This window comes from Asparagus officinalis, chromosome 3 (assembly GCF_001876935.1).
Source record: "Asparagus officinalis chromosome 3, Aspof.V1, whole genome shotgun sequence".
Lineage (NCBI taxonomy): Eukaryota > Viridiplantae > Streptophyta > Magnoliopsida > Asparagales > Asparagaceae > Asparagus > Asparagus officinalis.
The window spans coordinates 19,419,153-19,431,949 of record NC_033796.1 but is presented as its reverse complement, the minus strand read 5'-3'; the positions used below and the strand labels follow the sequence as shown (position 1 = coordinate 19,431,949).

The 12,797-nt window shown below is 44.0% G+C and overlaps 2 protein-coding genes across 2 annotated transcripts in view; both read left to right on the top strand.

The window, feature by feature from the left end:
- LOC109834724 (uncharacterized mitochondrial protein AtMg00810-like) lies at window positions 8,223–9,113 on the top strand. The gene is made up of 2 exons (XM_020402748.1): window positions 8,223–8,343; window positions 8,479–9,113. The coding sequence occupies exons 1-2, from the start codon at window positions 8,223–8,225 to the stop codon at window positions 9,111–9,113; spliced, it is 756 nt and encodes a 251-aa protein (XP_020258337.1).
- Window positions 10,818–12,797, top strand: part of LOC109833262 (nitric oxide synthase-interacting protein) — a 4,010-nt gene continuing 2,030 nt past the window's right edge. Inside the window, exon 1 of the mRNA XM_020400875.1 lies at window positions 10,818–11,148. Coding sequence (XP_020256464.1) covers window positions 10,910–11,148 — 239 coding nt within the window. The 5' untranslated portion in view covers window positions 10,818–10,909. The remainder of the gene's footprint in view (window positions 11,149–12,797) is intronic.

Below are 12,797 nucleotides of genomic sequence, written 5' to 3'. Positions count from 1 at the left end.
AGGCTTTCCACTCAGGCTTTAAAGAAGCCCGGTTTTCTGTTCGGAGATCACATTGAGGATCCTGCTACATTGACTCTTATCAAGGAGCATTGGCTGACTCTCGACGAAGGAGCTCTCCTGTATATTCCCTCCATTCCTCGTCAATATTCTTTCACCCATTTGGAGGGACAGGCCGTGGAGCGACATATGTCTTGGCCTCTTACCTATGATGCTGAGCGAGTTCAGTGTGGATATACCTCTCATCATAAGATTCCTGGTTCTACTGGGTATCATGATATTCGCGGTCTTCGACTAGGGATTATGGGTCTTGACACTGCACCCCCAGGCGAGGTATCAGTAGCTGCTCCTACTGTGAAGAATCGTCTGGCTCATCTTGGGAGAAGGTTACCTCCACCAGATTACAGATGCTATGGTTGGGCTTTCTCACAAGCCAAGGGATGGTGGACACGCATGACCAGTTACGTCTTGGGGCGCTGGGAGAAGGATTTGAAGAGCAGAGGATTGTATGCACCTATACGGGCCACCATGTACGGACTTCCGGTCAGCTGCCGCCATTTCTTGGCGTTGTTGGAGACATACATGCCCGACAGTAACACGTTCATGACCAGCGGCGGAGAGTTAGGGTTGGCCTTACATGAGATGTATCAGGTTTCTGGTCTTCCAATGGGGGATTGTCCATATCAGGAGTACTTTCCCTCGAACCAGCAGTTGGGGTGGTTGAAGAAGGATACTCCCGACATGCATGATACTCTTTGGGACATCACTTGTCATTATTATACCTCCTTGATCAAGATTTCTCCTCCAGCGAAGAAGAAAAGGCAAATCAGCTTGAAGCAGTTTGCTGTCTATCTGTTCCCTAATTTGGAGGGTGACTCCGGCGAGCCCCTTCGTGAGTTAGATGTCCTGACCCCTACCGCCATTAATGAGTTGATGGAGAAGGCTGAGGCTCATTCTCCCCCTCCCGCCATTAATGAGTTGATGGAGAAGGCTGAGGCTCATTCTTACACCATTGCCTGTGCTGAGGGAGCTTTTCCTGCAGGAACCAAGTTTCGTTCGTTCCTCCGCCGTGCACAGAAGTCCATCGAGCCCCGGGCTCTGCTAGCAGGCTACATTGCCCTCTGGTTGAAGAAGTGTGTTGTTCCGTACCGGTCTTTAGACGCCTTACCTCTCGAGGTGCTCTTCCCCGCAGTTCAGCTAGCTTATGGGAGGGAGCTTTCCCTGCTCCCAGCAATGGTTGCTGACATTCATTGTGGGCTTAGGTATCTGGTCAACGGTTTTGAGCAGGTGGGTTCTGAACCGTCGACCGAGCTTACTTGTGTGAAGGTCGAGCTTCCTTATGCGTATCTGATGGCGTGGCTCATTCTTCACCGTCCTGACTTGATGTCGGCGCCCAGCGTTGTTGATGTCCCCGTTCCTTTCGTGCAGCTCATATACCCGTTGGAGTTTCGAAAGAAGCAGTTTATACTCATATACTTGTCGGAGTGTGATGGTCACTCTTATTCGGTTTGTTCTGCCGTCGAGACGCCGGCTTCAACTAAGGTCTGGATGCTTTTCTTTAAAGCAAAGCAGGCCTTGGTGGGATGAAGGATCTTCCTGTGGTATTCACAATAATTTGGGTCTGAACTCTCATTGGCTTCCTCCTGGCTTTTAATAGGTGGGAGCTTGATTTTGTCGCTTTTTAGGAGGTACTTGAGGATGGCTGGAACCTCATCATCCTCGAAAGAGTATCGTTTTATCTGAATTGACTGTTGTGGCGATCGCTTCCACGACTGTCGTTGTGACGCTTGATCAGCAGCGAACCTGGGTACGAACTCTGATTGGCTTTCTTCGACCCTCTGTCTTTTAGGATAGCGTCTAGTCGAGGTGGTGACAGACTCGATTTCCTTCTGCTTTTCGTCTTTACTTTCATGATGTCGAGAGGTAGGAATTGGGCCACCCCCAGTGTCATTGAAGGATCTGGTCGTACCACTCCCAATGTTATCGAGGGGAGAATCAGTCTTAACAACCATATTCAAATTCGGACCATTGGTATTTGTCCTATCTGGAATAGGCGTGGTTGGGGTAACGCAACAGCTAGGCCCAGCCTGATGATCCGATTTAGGAAATTTATGCCTTTCAGCTTGCAACTCTCTTATTTGCCGCATAGCCGATTCCATCTTGCCCTCAAATTCTTCTTTCTGCTTGATTAGTGCTTCTTGAACTATTTGAGTGAGCTGGTCAGGAGTAATGTTGAACGCATCCCTAGTGTTTTTGGAGAGACGTGATAACTCGTGTAGAGTCACTTTTACTGGGATGTTAGCCAATTGGGTCATAACATCGAAGTGGTATGAAATGTTTGAATCTCCCGGTTTATCTCTTCCAATCTGCTGATTGAATCGAGACTGCCTCGGGATTCGAACATCTTGGTGCAGGGGCTCCTGTTGGGTCCTCTCAGCGAGTGCGGGGGTAGTTGTAATCATCTCCACCCCATCCAGTCGACCATACTCATTCCCATGTTCATTGTCGGGAAATGAGAAAGCAGGCATTGCTTCGTCATCTTCCCCTGGAATAGCAGAAGCTCCATAACAAGACTTACCTTTTCCTTTTGACTTTTTCTTGGAAGAGGATCCAGTCCACTGTTCATCTCCAATCAAATCTGGGTGAACCCAAAGAATCTCACCATTCGGGGCTGTGTGCGGTACAAGTCCTTTCTGGCTGTGGATCATCATTCACCGTCTTTACTGTTGCATTTATCACTGGTTCATGTTGGAACCAGTTCAAGGGAACAGAGCCGAAGCTAATCGACACTGCATTCGCACCCACTTTCTTCTCCTTGGGTTGTTTCATAGTGATGACCCCGACATCGATCAGAGCTTGAATCTTATCTTTAAGGGCGTAGCATGCCTTGGTAGGATGGTGCACCGCTCTGTGGAATGCGCAGTACTTTGGATCATTAATTCTTTTAGCGTCTTCTTGATCCTGGACCGGAGGCAACTTGATCTTGTTGTTCTCGATAAGGTATTTAAAAATACCGGGAACTTCATCCTCTTTGAATGAATAGACCTTTAGAAACTTTGGTTCTGAAGCCTTTTGCTTCTGGGGCTGTTGCTGCCACCTTGATTGTTGTGGCGCCTTTTGTTGCTGTTGTTGCGGTTGTGCTTGCACCTTGAATGTTTGATTCGCGTCCACAGCATTCGCATGTGCTTTTCCCTTTCCCTTAGGGAAAAAGTTATGTTGCGGAGCGTTATTTGCTATTTGGCCCCTTTCTGCCTTCTTCCTCTTAAGGAATCGTTCGGCTCGTTCCCCACGCACCTTCAGATCCTTCCAGGTCTTTGGCGGTGCCATTCCCATGGCTTACAGGATGTCCAATGAAAGATTGTTATGACAGGTCTCGAGGATGAAATCTTCGCTGACCGGATCCCTGCAATTCATTGCTTTATTTCGGAATCTCTTCACGAAGTTTTCGACTGTCTCACCATTCTTCTGCTTCTCATCAAACAGAGTGCCGATTGAGACCTTAGTGTCGTCGTCGAAGAAGTTCGTCAGAAACATATCCTCCATGTCGTCCCAACTGCTGATACTCCCCGGCTTGAGGCGACGATACCAATCGAAGGCCGCTCCGCGAAGAGTGCCAACGAATGACCGCACCATTAAGGGTTCATTGCCGGAGATCGTGCCCAAGTGGGACTTGAAGTATATTAGGTGTTGGGTAGGGGAACCCTTTCCGTCGAACGGCGTGAAGTTGATCAGGTTGAACTTTGCCGGATATGGAATTGATTCCCACTCCCTTGGATATGGACCTCTCCCCGTTCATTCTCCTCTTGATTCGGATTATTGCGACGACTGGGTTCTCCTTGGTGAATTGTCAGTGCCGCGATTTGCTGGTCATGCATCTCTCTCATTTGCTGCATGGCCATCTCCATCTCGAACTTGAAACTTTCCTTCTGCTTAGCTAGGGCATCTTCAAGCATCTTGGTTACTTGTTCGGCGCTGATCATGAGTGACTCGTAAGGTTGCCCCGTACTAGACGTCGTGTCATCGGATGCTATAGCCGAGTAGGAGTCTGAACCAGCATCTGACGCCTCCTCTTCCAAACGAAGTCCCTTTTGCATCCTTTGGTAATTCTTTCGCCTATTGATCCCTGACCGCAATCGAGTCATGCGTTGGGCTGCTTCGGCAAGTTGATCTGAGCTAGAGTGTCGTGTCGATTTCCCTCTGCCGGTCATATTAGCAGACACCTCCAGGAACTCGTCCTCTTGGCGAACAGGCTTCTTCCTACAGAAACGTCTTGGCTTGGTCTCGGACGTACCGATGGAAATTTTTTCGAACACCGAAACTCTCCTTGGGGCTTTAGCACAGCAGCATTCCGACAGCACCGCCTTGATTATGTTGGCACACGGATAGTGGGATTCCGTGTTTCGAGTATCTCTCTTTCGAGACTTACCCGCACCCCCAGCTCTATAGTACAACTCATCAATTTGATAACTGGAGCAACCCATAGAGTGTTGACATGACCTCCCAGGTATAACACCATCATCATCAGACGAATGTGTTTTCCTCTGGGGAAATGACGCTTTATTAGCGTTTTCAGAAGTCGCTCGTTCAAGTCTACGCTTTTACGAGCGTGAAAACTTAACGGGCTCTTGAACTTCGACACGCAATCCAATGCGGTCGGTAACAGGGGCTTTCCCTTTGTTATCTTTCTTGGGGGGATTAGCACGACCCCCAGTCGGGTTTGTTGTTTGGGGACTTTTCAACGGTCCCAATCGTTCCTTGACAGGTGCTTTACCTCGGTACTCCGGTAAAGGACCAAGGCGACCTTTCAAAGGAACCCTGGATCTTGAAGGATCCACGTTCTTACCTGACTCCGCCGGAGGTGCGGGGGCAAGGGAAACGGAATCTAGATTTGATAAAGGTTGAACGGCAATTCCATCCACTTTTGCCTTTGGCGCCGGTTTTGCCTTTGGCACCCACATCCGCTTATGTTTTGACGGCCTCTTGACCGTCTCTTCTTTCTGCATCTCTTCCGCTTTCTGCAGAAGGACTCGGGCATGCGCGAGCAATGCGCGGCGTTTCTTGATTTGCTCTTTGAGGGTTGAGCGAGTCCTCTTGACACGAACCCATTCGTTCGCCTCTGTCTTGGAAGAGGAGTTGGTTGTGCGCCATTGTTGCTCTTGGCGCTGTCTGGACTTTAGATCCTCATTGTAGCGGATCTCGTCCATCGATTCTGCAGCCTTGGCCAACTGTCGCGCAAGGCGTTGACGCCGTCTTTGGCGTGCTCTCTTCGACAAAGCTAGAGCACCTTCGACACTTGTCTTTACGACGGAGGGCAGATCTGGATCTGCGGCTTCAACCGTGTTGGACGTCATAGGAACGTCGCGGGGAGTAGATGCAACAGCAAGGGGATCTCGGATCTTCAAGTCGGAGGTCCCGTGAGCATTTCTGGAAGATGAAGTCTTCATGCGCCTGTTTGGAGAGGCGGATCTGGAGGAGGAGGAAGAGAGGTACTCTTCAAACTTTTGTTGATCAAACTCGTATTCGATCTCTTCGTTCAACCGGATCTTGAATGCCGGTTGCGTCACGACGGCCTCTGCAGCGAGGCCGTTGGCTCCCACTGTGGTCGCCAGCTTGTTTTCGTCAAAAGTTACCTTCATCATTGATTTCATTAAAACTTCAAACGTTACAAATGAATTCAAATAACAAAAATAAAAATTACAACTTTCTTGAAAATAAACACAAGATCCGTTTATCGTCTCTTGCTTGCGTGGGTCTTTAGCCTGTGACGGGGACGTCGATATCCGTGGACTACCTGGCAATCAGATCTGATCCAGAAAAATCGGGCAGAGCTTCGTCGATCCGCGAGGAGATCTAGAAACTTGGAGCGCCTATCTCGGATAAAGCGAGATATTTGCTCTTCTTAGGATTACCGACGAGGGGTAATGCTAAGGAACGGATGCGGGCGATGTAGATCTGATGAAGAGCTCTCTTGTGTTGAAGTGCTCGATCACTCTTCACTCCAGCAGGGTTTCGCCAATTCTCCAAAAATCCAGATCCTGAAAAAGTGAGGCCTAAGGCTTCTATTTATAGGCAACACCCCTGGGGCGTCCCCAAAAATCTAGGATACCCCTGGGGCGTCCCCAAAAATCTAGGACACCCCTGGGACGTCCCCAAAAGTCTAGGACACCCCTGGGGCGTCCCCAAAAATCTAGGACACCCCTGGAGCGTCCCCAAAAATCTAGGACACCCATGGGGCGTCCCCAAAAGTCTAGGACACCCATGGGGCGTCCCCAAAAATCTAGGACACCCCTGGGGCGTTCCCAAAAATCCCCTGGGGCGTCCCCAAAAGTCTAGGACACCCCTGGGGCGTCCCCAAAAGTCTAGGACACCCCTGGGGTGTCCCTAAAAATCTAGGACACCCCGCTGTAAATTCTTCGTCCGAACCCGGATTTTAGTGATTCGAATTGCGTTGGAATTCTGACGAAGAGTTCTATCGGCCCTGATGGTTGGATTATCTGTAGAACGAACGAGACACGAAAGACGTTGTTCTTTTTGTAAACATCGCGGGGCTCTCGATTAGCCTGTGCCTTCGTTATTCCAAAATTCTGTCAGCTCACGTAGTTCGTTGATTCACTTCAAGCGTTCACCGACGTCAATCGAACTCCTGTGAACCAGATAGTGACGTTCATTGTCGTTCCTTAACACTGAGCTGTTCGTGGAGACCTATAGGCAATTTTCGATGCCTACAACAACAAAATAGAGTTGCTGAGAGGAAGCATAGGCATATTCTAGATGTTGCTAGAACACTAATAATACATATGAATATTTCAAAGTATTTATGATCTGATGTTGTTCTCACTGTAAATTATTTGATTAATCGCATGCCTTCCTCTGTCCTTGATGGTTTAATACCATTCAATTGTCTTTATCCTGATAAAAAATAATTCTTTATGATTCCCCGTGTCTTTGGTTCTACGTGTTTTGTTCAGGATTTAATTGCTGGTTTGGATAAGTTGTCTTCTAGATCCATCAAATGTGTTTTTGTTGGATACTCTCGTACTCAAAAAGGGTATAGGTGTTATCATCCATCTACCAGGAAATATTTCGCGTCTGCTGATGTCACCTTTTTTGAGTTTGTCCCCTATTTTTCGTCTGCTTCCACTAGTATTAGGTGTCCAGAGGTACCACTACCTTCCTCTGCTCCTACTACTATTCCATTACATGCTCCTGTAGCTCCTGCACCGAAGTCTCTACTGACATACTCTTGTCGCCCGAAAGTACATGCCCCTGAATCTGCTCCTGCTAAATCTTCATCTCTAGCTATCGGTCTCTTCATCTCCAGCTGCTGGTCCATCTCATGTTGAGACATCTATTCCTTCTGACTTGGATATCCCTATTGCTCTTCAAAAAGGCAAACGGTCTTGCCCGAAATATCATATCTCTCTTTTTGTCTCTTATGACCGTCTCAGCTCATCTTTTCGTCAGTTTGCTTTGTCCTTGTCCACTGTATCTATACCCAGGTCACATGAGGAAGCTATGTTAGTACCAGCTTAGAAGCAGGCTATGGATGAGGAAATGAATGCATTACTTTCTAGAGAAACTTGGGACTTGGTTTCTCTTCCTACTGGAGCGACTGTGGTTGGTTGCAGATGGGTGTATATCCTGAAATATCGCCCCGATCGGTCTGTTGACCGTTACAAAGCTCGCCTGGTTGCTAAAGGTTATACCCAAACATATGGCGTCGACTATTTTGAAACCTTTTCTCCCGTTGCTCGTCTTAACTCCATCAGAATTCTTTTCTCTCTGGCTGTTAATATGGATTGGGTGATGCACCAACTAGATGTGAAGAATGCTTTCCTTTATGGTTTGGACGAGGAGATTTATATGGAGCAACCTCCTGGGTATGTTGCTCAGGGAGAGAATATTATATGTAGGCTGAGAAAGGTCATCTATGGGTTAAAGCAAAGTTCTCGAGCTTGGTTTGATAAGTTCAGCAAGGTTATTTCTAATGTTGGTTTCCAACGATGTCAGTCTGATCATTCTGTCTTTCTTCGACGTACAACAACTGGTTTGGTTATTTTAGCCGTATATGTTGATGATATTCTGCTGACTGGGAGTGACTCTGTTTCCTTAGCTGAGACTAAGGAGTATCTAAACCGTTATTTATCACTAAGGACATGGGAAAGCCAAAGTATTTTCTTGGGATTGAAGTTGCATATCAAAAGCATGACCTGTTGTTGTCCCAAATGAAGTATGTGCTAGATTTATTAGAAAAAGCGGGTCTCTTGGAATGCAAACCTGCAAGCACTCCAATGGAGGCAAATATTGATTTGTGGCGTGATGATACCTCTCTACTAGATGATGCTGGTTGATTTGTGGCGTGATGATACCTCTCTACTAGATGATGCTGGACAATATAGGAGACTAATTGGGAAGCTAATATATTTGACAGTTACCAGACCTGATATAGGAGACTAATTGGGAAGCTAATATATTTGACAGTTACCAGACCTGATATTACTTTTGCAGTAGGTGTAGTGAGCAGGTTTATGCACAAACCTAGAGAGGTTCATTGGACAGCAGCTCTGGAAATTTTGGCATATGTCAAGAGTTATCCTGGTAAGGGATTGCTATATAAGAAGCATGGGCATACTCACATTTCGACTTTCTCTGATGTTGGCTACGCAGGAAACATGGGAGACCGAAAGTCTACCTCAGGATTCTGTACTTTTATTGGAAGTAATCTTATAACTTGGAGAAGCAAGAAACAAGATATAGTGTCACGATCTAGTGCAGAGACCGAATATAGAGCAATGGCTCACACTGCTTGTGAGATGGTGTGGCTACGAAAATTTATGACAGAGCTTGGTCTTGTTCAGCCTGGACCCATGCCAATGCATTGTGACAACCAATCTGTCATTTATATTGCACAGAATCCTGTGTTTCATGAGAGGACAAAACATATTGAAGTTGACTGTAATTTTATTAGAGATGCTTGGGAGAAGAAGATAGTATCTCTCATATTCACTTCGTCCTCACAGCAACTTGCTGATATTCTTACCAAGACTACTTCTTCAAAGGTGTTCTCTACTATATGTGACAAGCTGGGCATGATAAATATCTATGCACCAGTTTGAGGGGGAGTGTTAAATTAAGTATTGGGTATTGGGTTAATGAGCTATTACCCGTTAACATTAACCCTATTTGTATGGCTATATCTATCTCTCTTATTATCTCAATAAACAACAAGTTAGGGTTTTGCTCTCTCTATTATCTCTTTCTACATGTTGGATTGAAGTTAAACGTGGTAGATTGAACTTAAACATAATAGGTCCAGGTTACATTGAACTATGTCTTGTATGTGACCAGGATCCTGTGTATGTTATTGCCGTCGATTGATTATCTGTATGTTATTGCCGTCGATTGATTATCTGTTTGATATATAAGGTGTATCATTCTGAGTGTACTGCTGTAAGTAATGTGAATCTTGATATTTAGAGACGTTCAGATTAAATTTGAATGCTTGATATAAATGTTTTGAAATCTCTGCTTGATGCAATTTGAATGGGATACCATCAGGCAAAAGTAATGTTGCAAGAATTATTCTCTTCTTTCAGAAGGATAGTGTTAACTGCGGGGCTTAGGGGCTGTTTGTTTGCAAAAAAAAGAAGGAAATTAAGGAATAAGAAACCTATTTCCTTAAATAATTGTTTTATGGTTGTTTGGTTGGCTAAAAAAGAAGGAAATCAAATAATAGGAGATGAGATAAGATGAGTTGTCACAATATTATTGGATGATGTGAATGATTTTTTAAGAAAAGTTGTTGGATGGTTGTTTGATTGGCTAAAAAAGAAGGAAATCAAAGAATAAGAAACATATTTCTTATAATAGGTCCTATTCTTGTGTTTGGTTCAATCTTAAAAATAGGAGATGAGATGGGATGAGATGAGTTGTCATTATATTATTGGATGATGTGACTCACACTTAAGGAAATCAATTTCCTTGTTTTTTTTGGAGGAAATGGGTGGAGATGAAATGGAGATGAGATGAGATGAGTTGTCACAATATTATTGGATGATGTGAGTTATTTTTAAAGATGAGATGAGATGGAGATGAGTTGAGTTGGATGATGTGACCCATAAAAGTTGTTTGGTTTATTTTATTGGATGATATGAGATGAGTTGTTGGATGAAAATAATATTTTATTGGATGATGTGGATGAGTTGTATGATGAAAATAATATTTTATTGGATGTTGTGGGTTAGTTTTAGGGATGGAAATGGTGGAAATTGCACTTTTTTGATTTCCATGACTCAATTTCCTTTTTTTTGGTTTTTAGGAAACCAACCAAACAGCCCCTTAGGCTAGCATTGGATTTTTTTTTCCTTTCTTGAAATAAGTTACTCTATAAATGTCAAACTATTAGGGTTGTTCCTCCCAAAAAGCCAACTTCTTCCTGTAATAATAAATTTGGTATAGTAACACTGCATAATTTACTTTTTTAAAGGAAATTTCTCTTAATACTCAGTCCACAAATTTTTTAAATTACTGCTCTTTAATCCAACGGCATTTTAATCTACTTAATTTATGAAGACTCCTCCATTAAATTTATGATTTTGGCTATACAATTTTGTTTATCCTCTCTCAAAGAAAAGAATAAAATTAAATATACTAAAATGAATTCAGAAAAAGTAAGTCTCATATTAAGGGGGAAATGATACGTAAAATACCAAATTTATACTAAAGGACTCACCACGCAAATCCTAACCCACATAGGGGTTAGTTTGTAAAAAAAATTCCAAATATGATAATGACTCCTCCTATGATAAATAACCAAGTCCTTCGCCCTCGACTCAAGTCGATCCCCTTTCGATTCAAGGGTTAGGGTTTCGATCTGCCCCCTTTCAGTTCAATCCCCTTTGTGATCCTAGAGATGCCTCAGCGTCACTCGAAGAACAACAACGACCTCGCGTTCTTCACCTACGATGAGAAGAAAAAGTTAGGGTACGGGACTCAAAAGGAGCGGCTTGGCAAAGATTCGATTAAGCCCTTCGACGCTTGCTCCCTCTGCCTCAAACCCTTCATCGATCCTCTCTCCTGCCAGAAAGGCCACGTCTTTTGCAAAGAATGCATCTTTGAGTGCCTCCTCTCTCAAAAGAAGGATATTCAGAGGTACTGGTTTCGATAGTTAGGGTTTTGATTTCCTTTTTCTCGTTCTGATTTAGTCATGATTTTACTGAGATACTAGCTTTAAGCCCTTGCCTTGTGATGTTTCTGTAGAATTATCTTCTTTAATGTTCTTTCTTTATCGAAGAAATTATATTTATTTTGTAGTGTAGATCGTGTTCTCTTTGGGTCTGTTTTTGTTAGGATCCAAGCAACTTGGGGAACCCACCCTTAAAAGCTAGCTCTTAAGGGGGAAGAACCAAGCTACTTAAATACCCCATCAAGTTTCCCATTTTACTTGATGTGGGACTTTAGGCAGCCCATACTATCCAAGTCCCTAACATAGCACCGCCCCTGAGAGCCAACGTCCCGGCGGCTGCACTCTATGATGCTTCACTCGGCCTTTCTGGTCAGCCCCTCCACCGGTCAGCCCCTCCATAGGTAGCCCTTTTCGTGAAGCCGACAACCAGCTTTGATACCAATTGTTAGGATCCAAGCAACTTGGGGAACCCACCCTTAAAAGCTAGCTGTTAAGGGGGAAGAACCAAGCTACTTAAATACCCATCAAGTTTCCCATTTTACTCGATGTGGGACTTTAGGCAGCCCATACTATCCAAGTCCCTAACAGTTTTTGTGTTCGATACTAGATACCTGGGAGAATCAAGGAATTGTTGTAGTGCAAGCTATGGAGTTCAACGTGCCATGGTTTTGGACCCAAGATGAGATCTATGTTTTTTAAGTCTTAAGCAGGGAAAAGGAGGTGTGGATTCTAAACATTGGAGGAGGATCTGATTGGAATTCGAAGTTGGAGTACTATTTTTTCGTGATTTAGGGGGCCTAAAATCTTTGTTCAATGTGCTTTCCAGTGTGCTAGATGGGATAACAGATCCATATTTGATTCTTCAGCTCCTAACTCGCATTTCACAGACTTGTAAACAAAGTACACATACATTTTTTTTCTTCCTTTGTTTTCCTTCCTAAATTGACATAGATACCAAGAATTGGTGGAAATAGATAGTCGGCCTAATCCATTTGTTTTTCCCCTACCTCAACCCAAATGTGCATTAAGAATGATGTGAGACATATGAAGTATCATATCAAACAGGAATAAATATAACTCCTTTACTGCTGATGAACATTTTGTATTGGACGTATTTTGTCCTCTACGATTGTCCGCTTTACCCAAAAAGATTGGATAGCATCTCCTATGACATTGAGATGGATGACATTAAGAAGTGCTACGGTGGTGTTTTGTTATAAATGTATCACTTGAAGGGAGGCCTTATAAGGCTACTCTACAGCATATATCTTATTTGTGTCATTTCTTATGGTCTGTTTCTCATCTAATGCAATATCTTGGTATGTACATAATTGTGATTTCTTTTTGAGAAGTAAGAAATTTTCTGCATTGCTCTTTCTAATCTTCAGGCTAATATTGTCATTTAAAATCACCCATAGATATTGTTTGTAATGCAATATCTTAGTATGTACATAATCGTGATTTCTTTCTGAGAAGTAAGAAATTTTCTGCATTGCTCTTTCTAATCTTCAGGCTAATATTGTCATTTAAAATTACCCATAGATATTGTTTGTGATACTTCCAACGTCTGAGAGGAATCTGTAAAATATGTACTATATACTTCTTTCATGGCGGA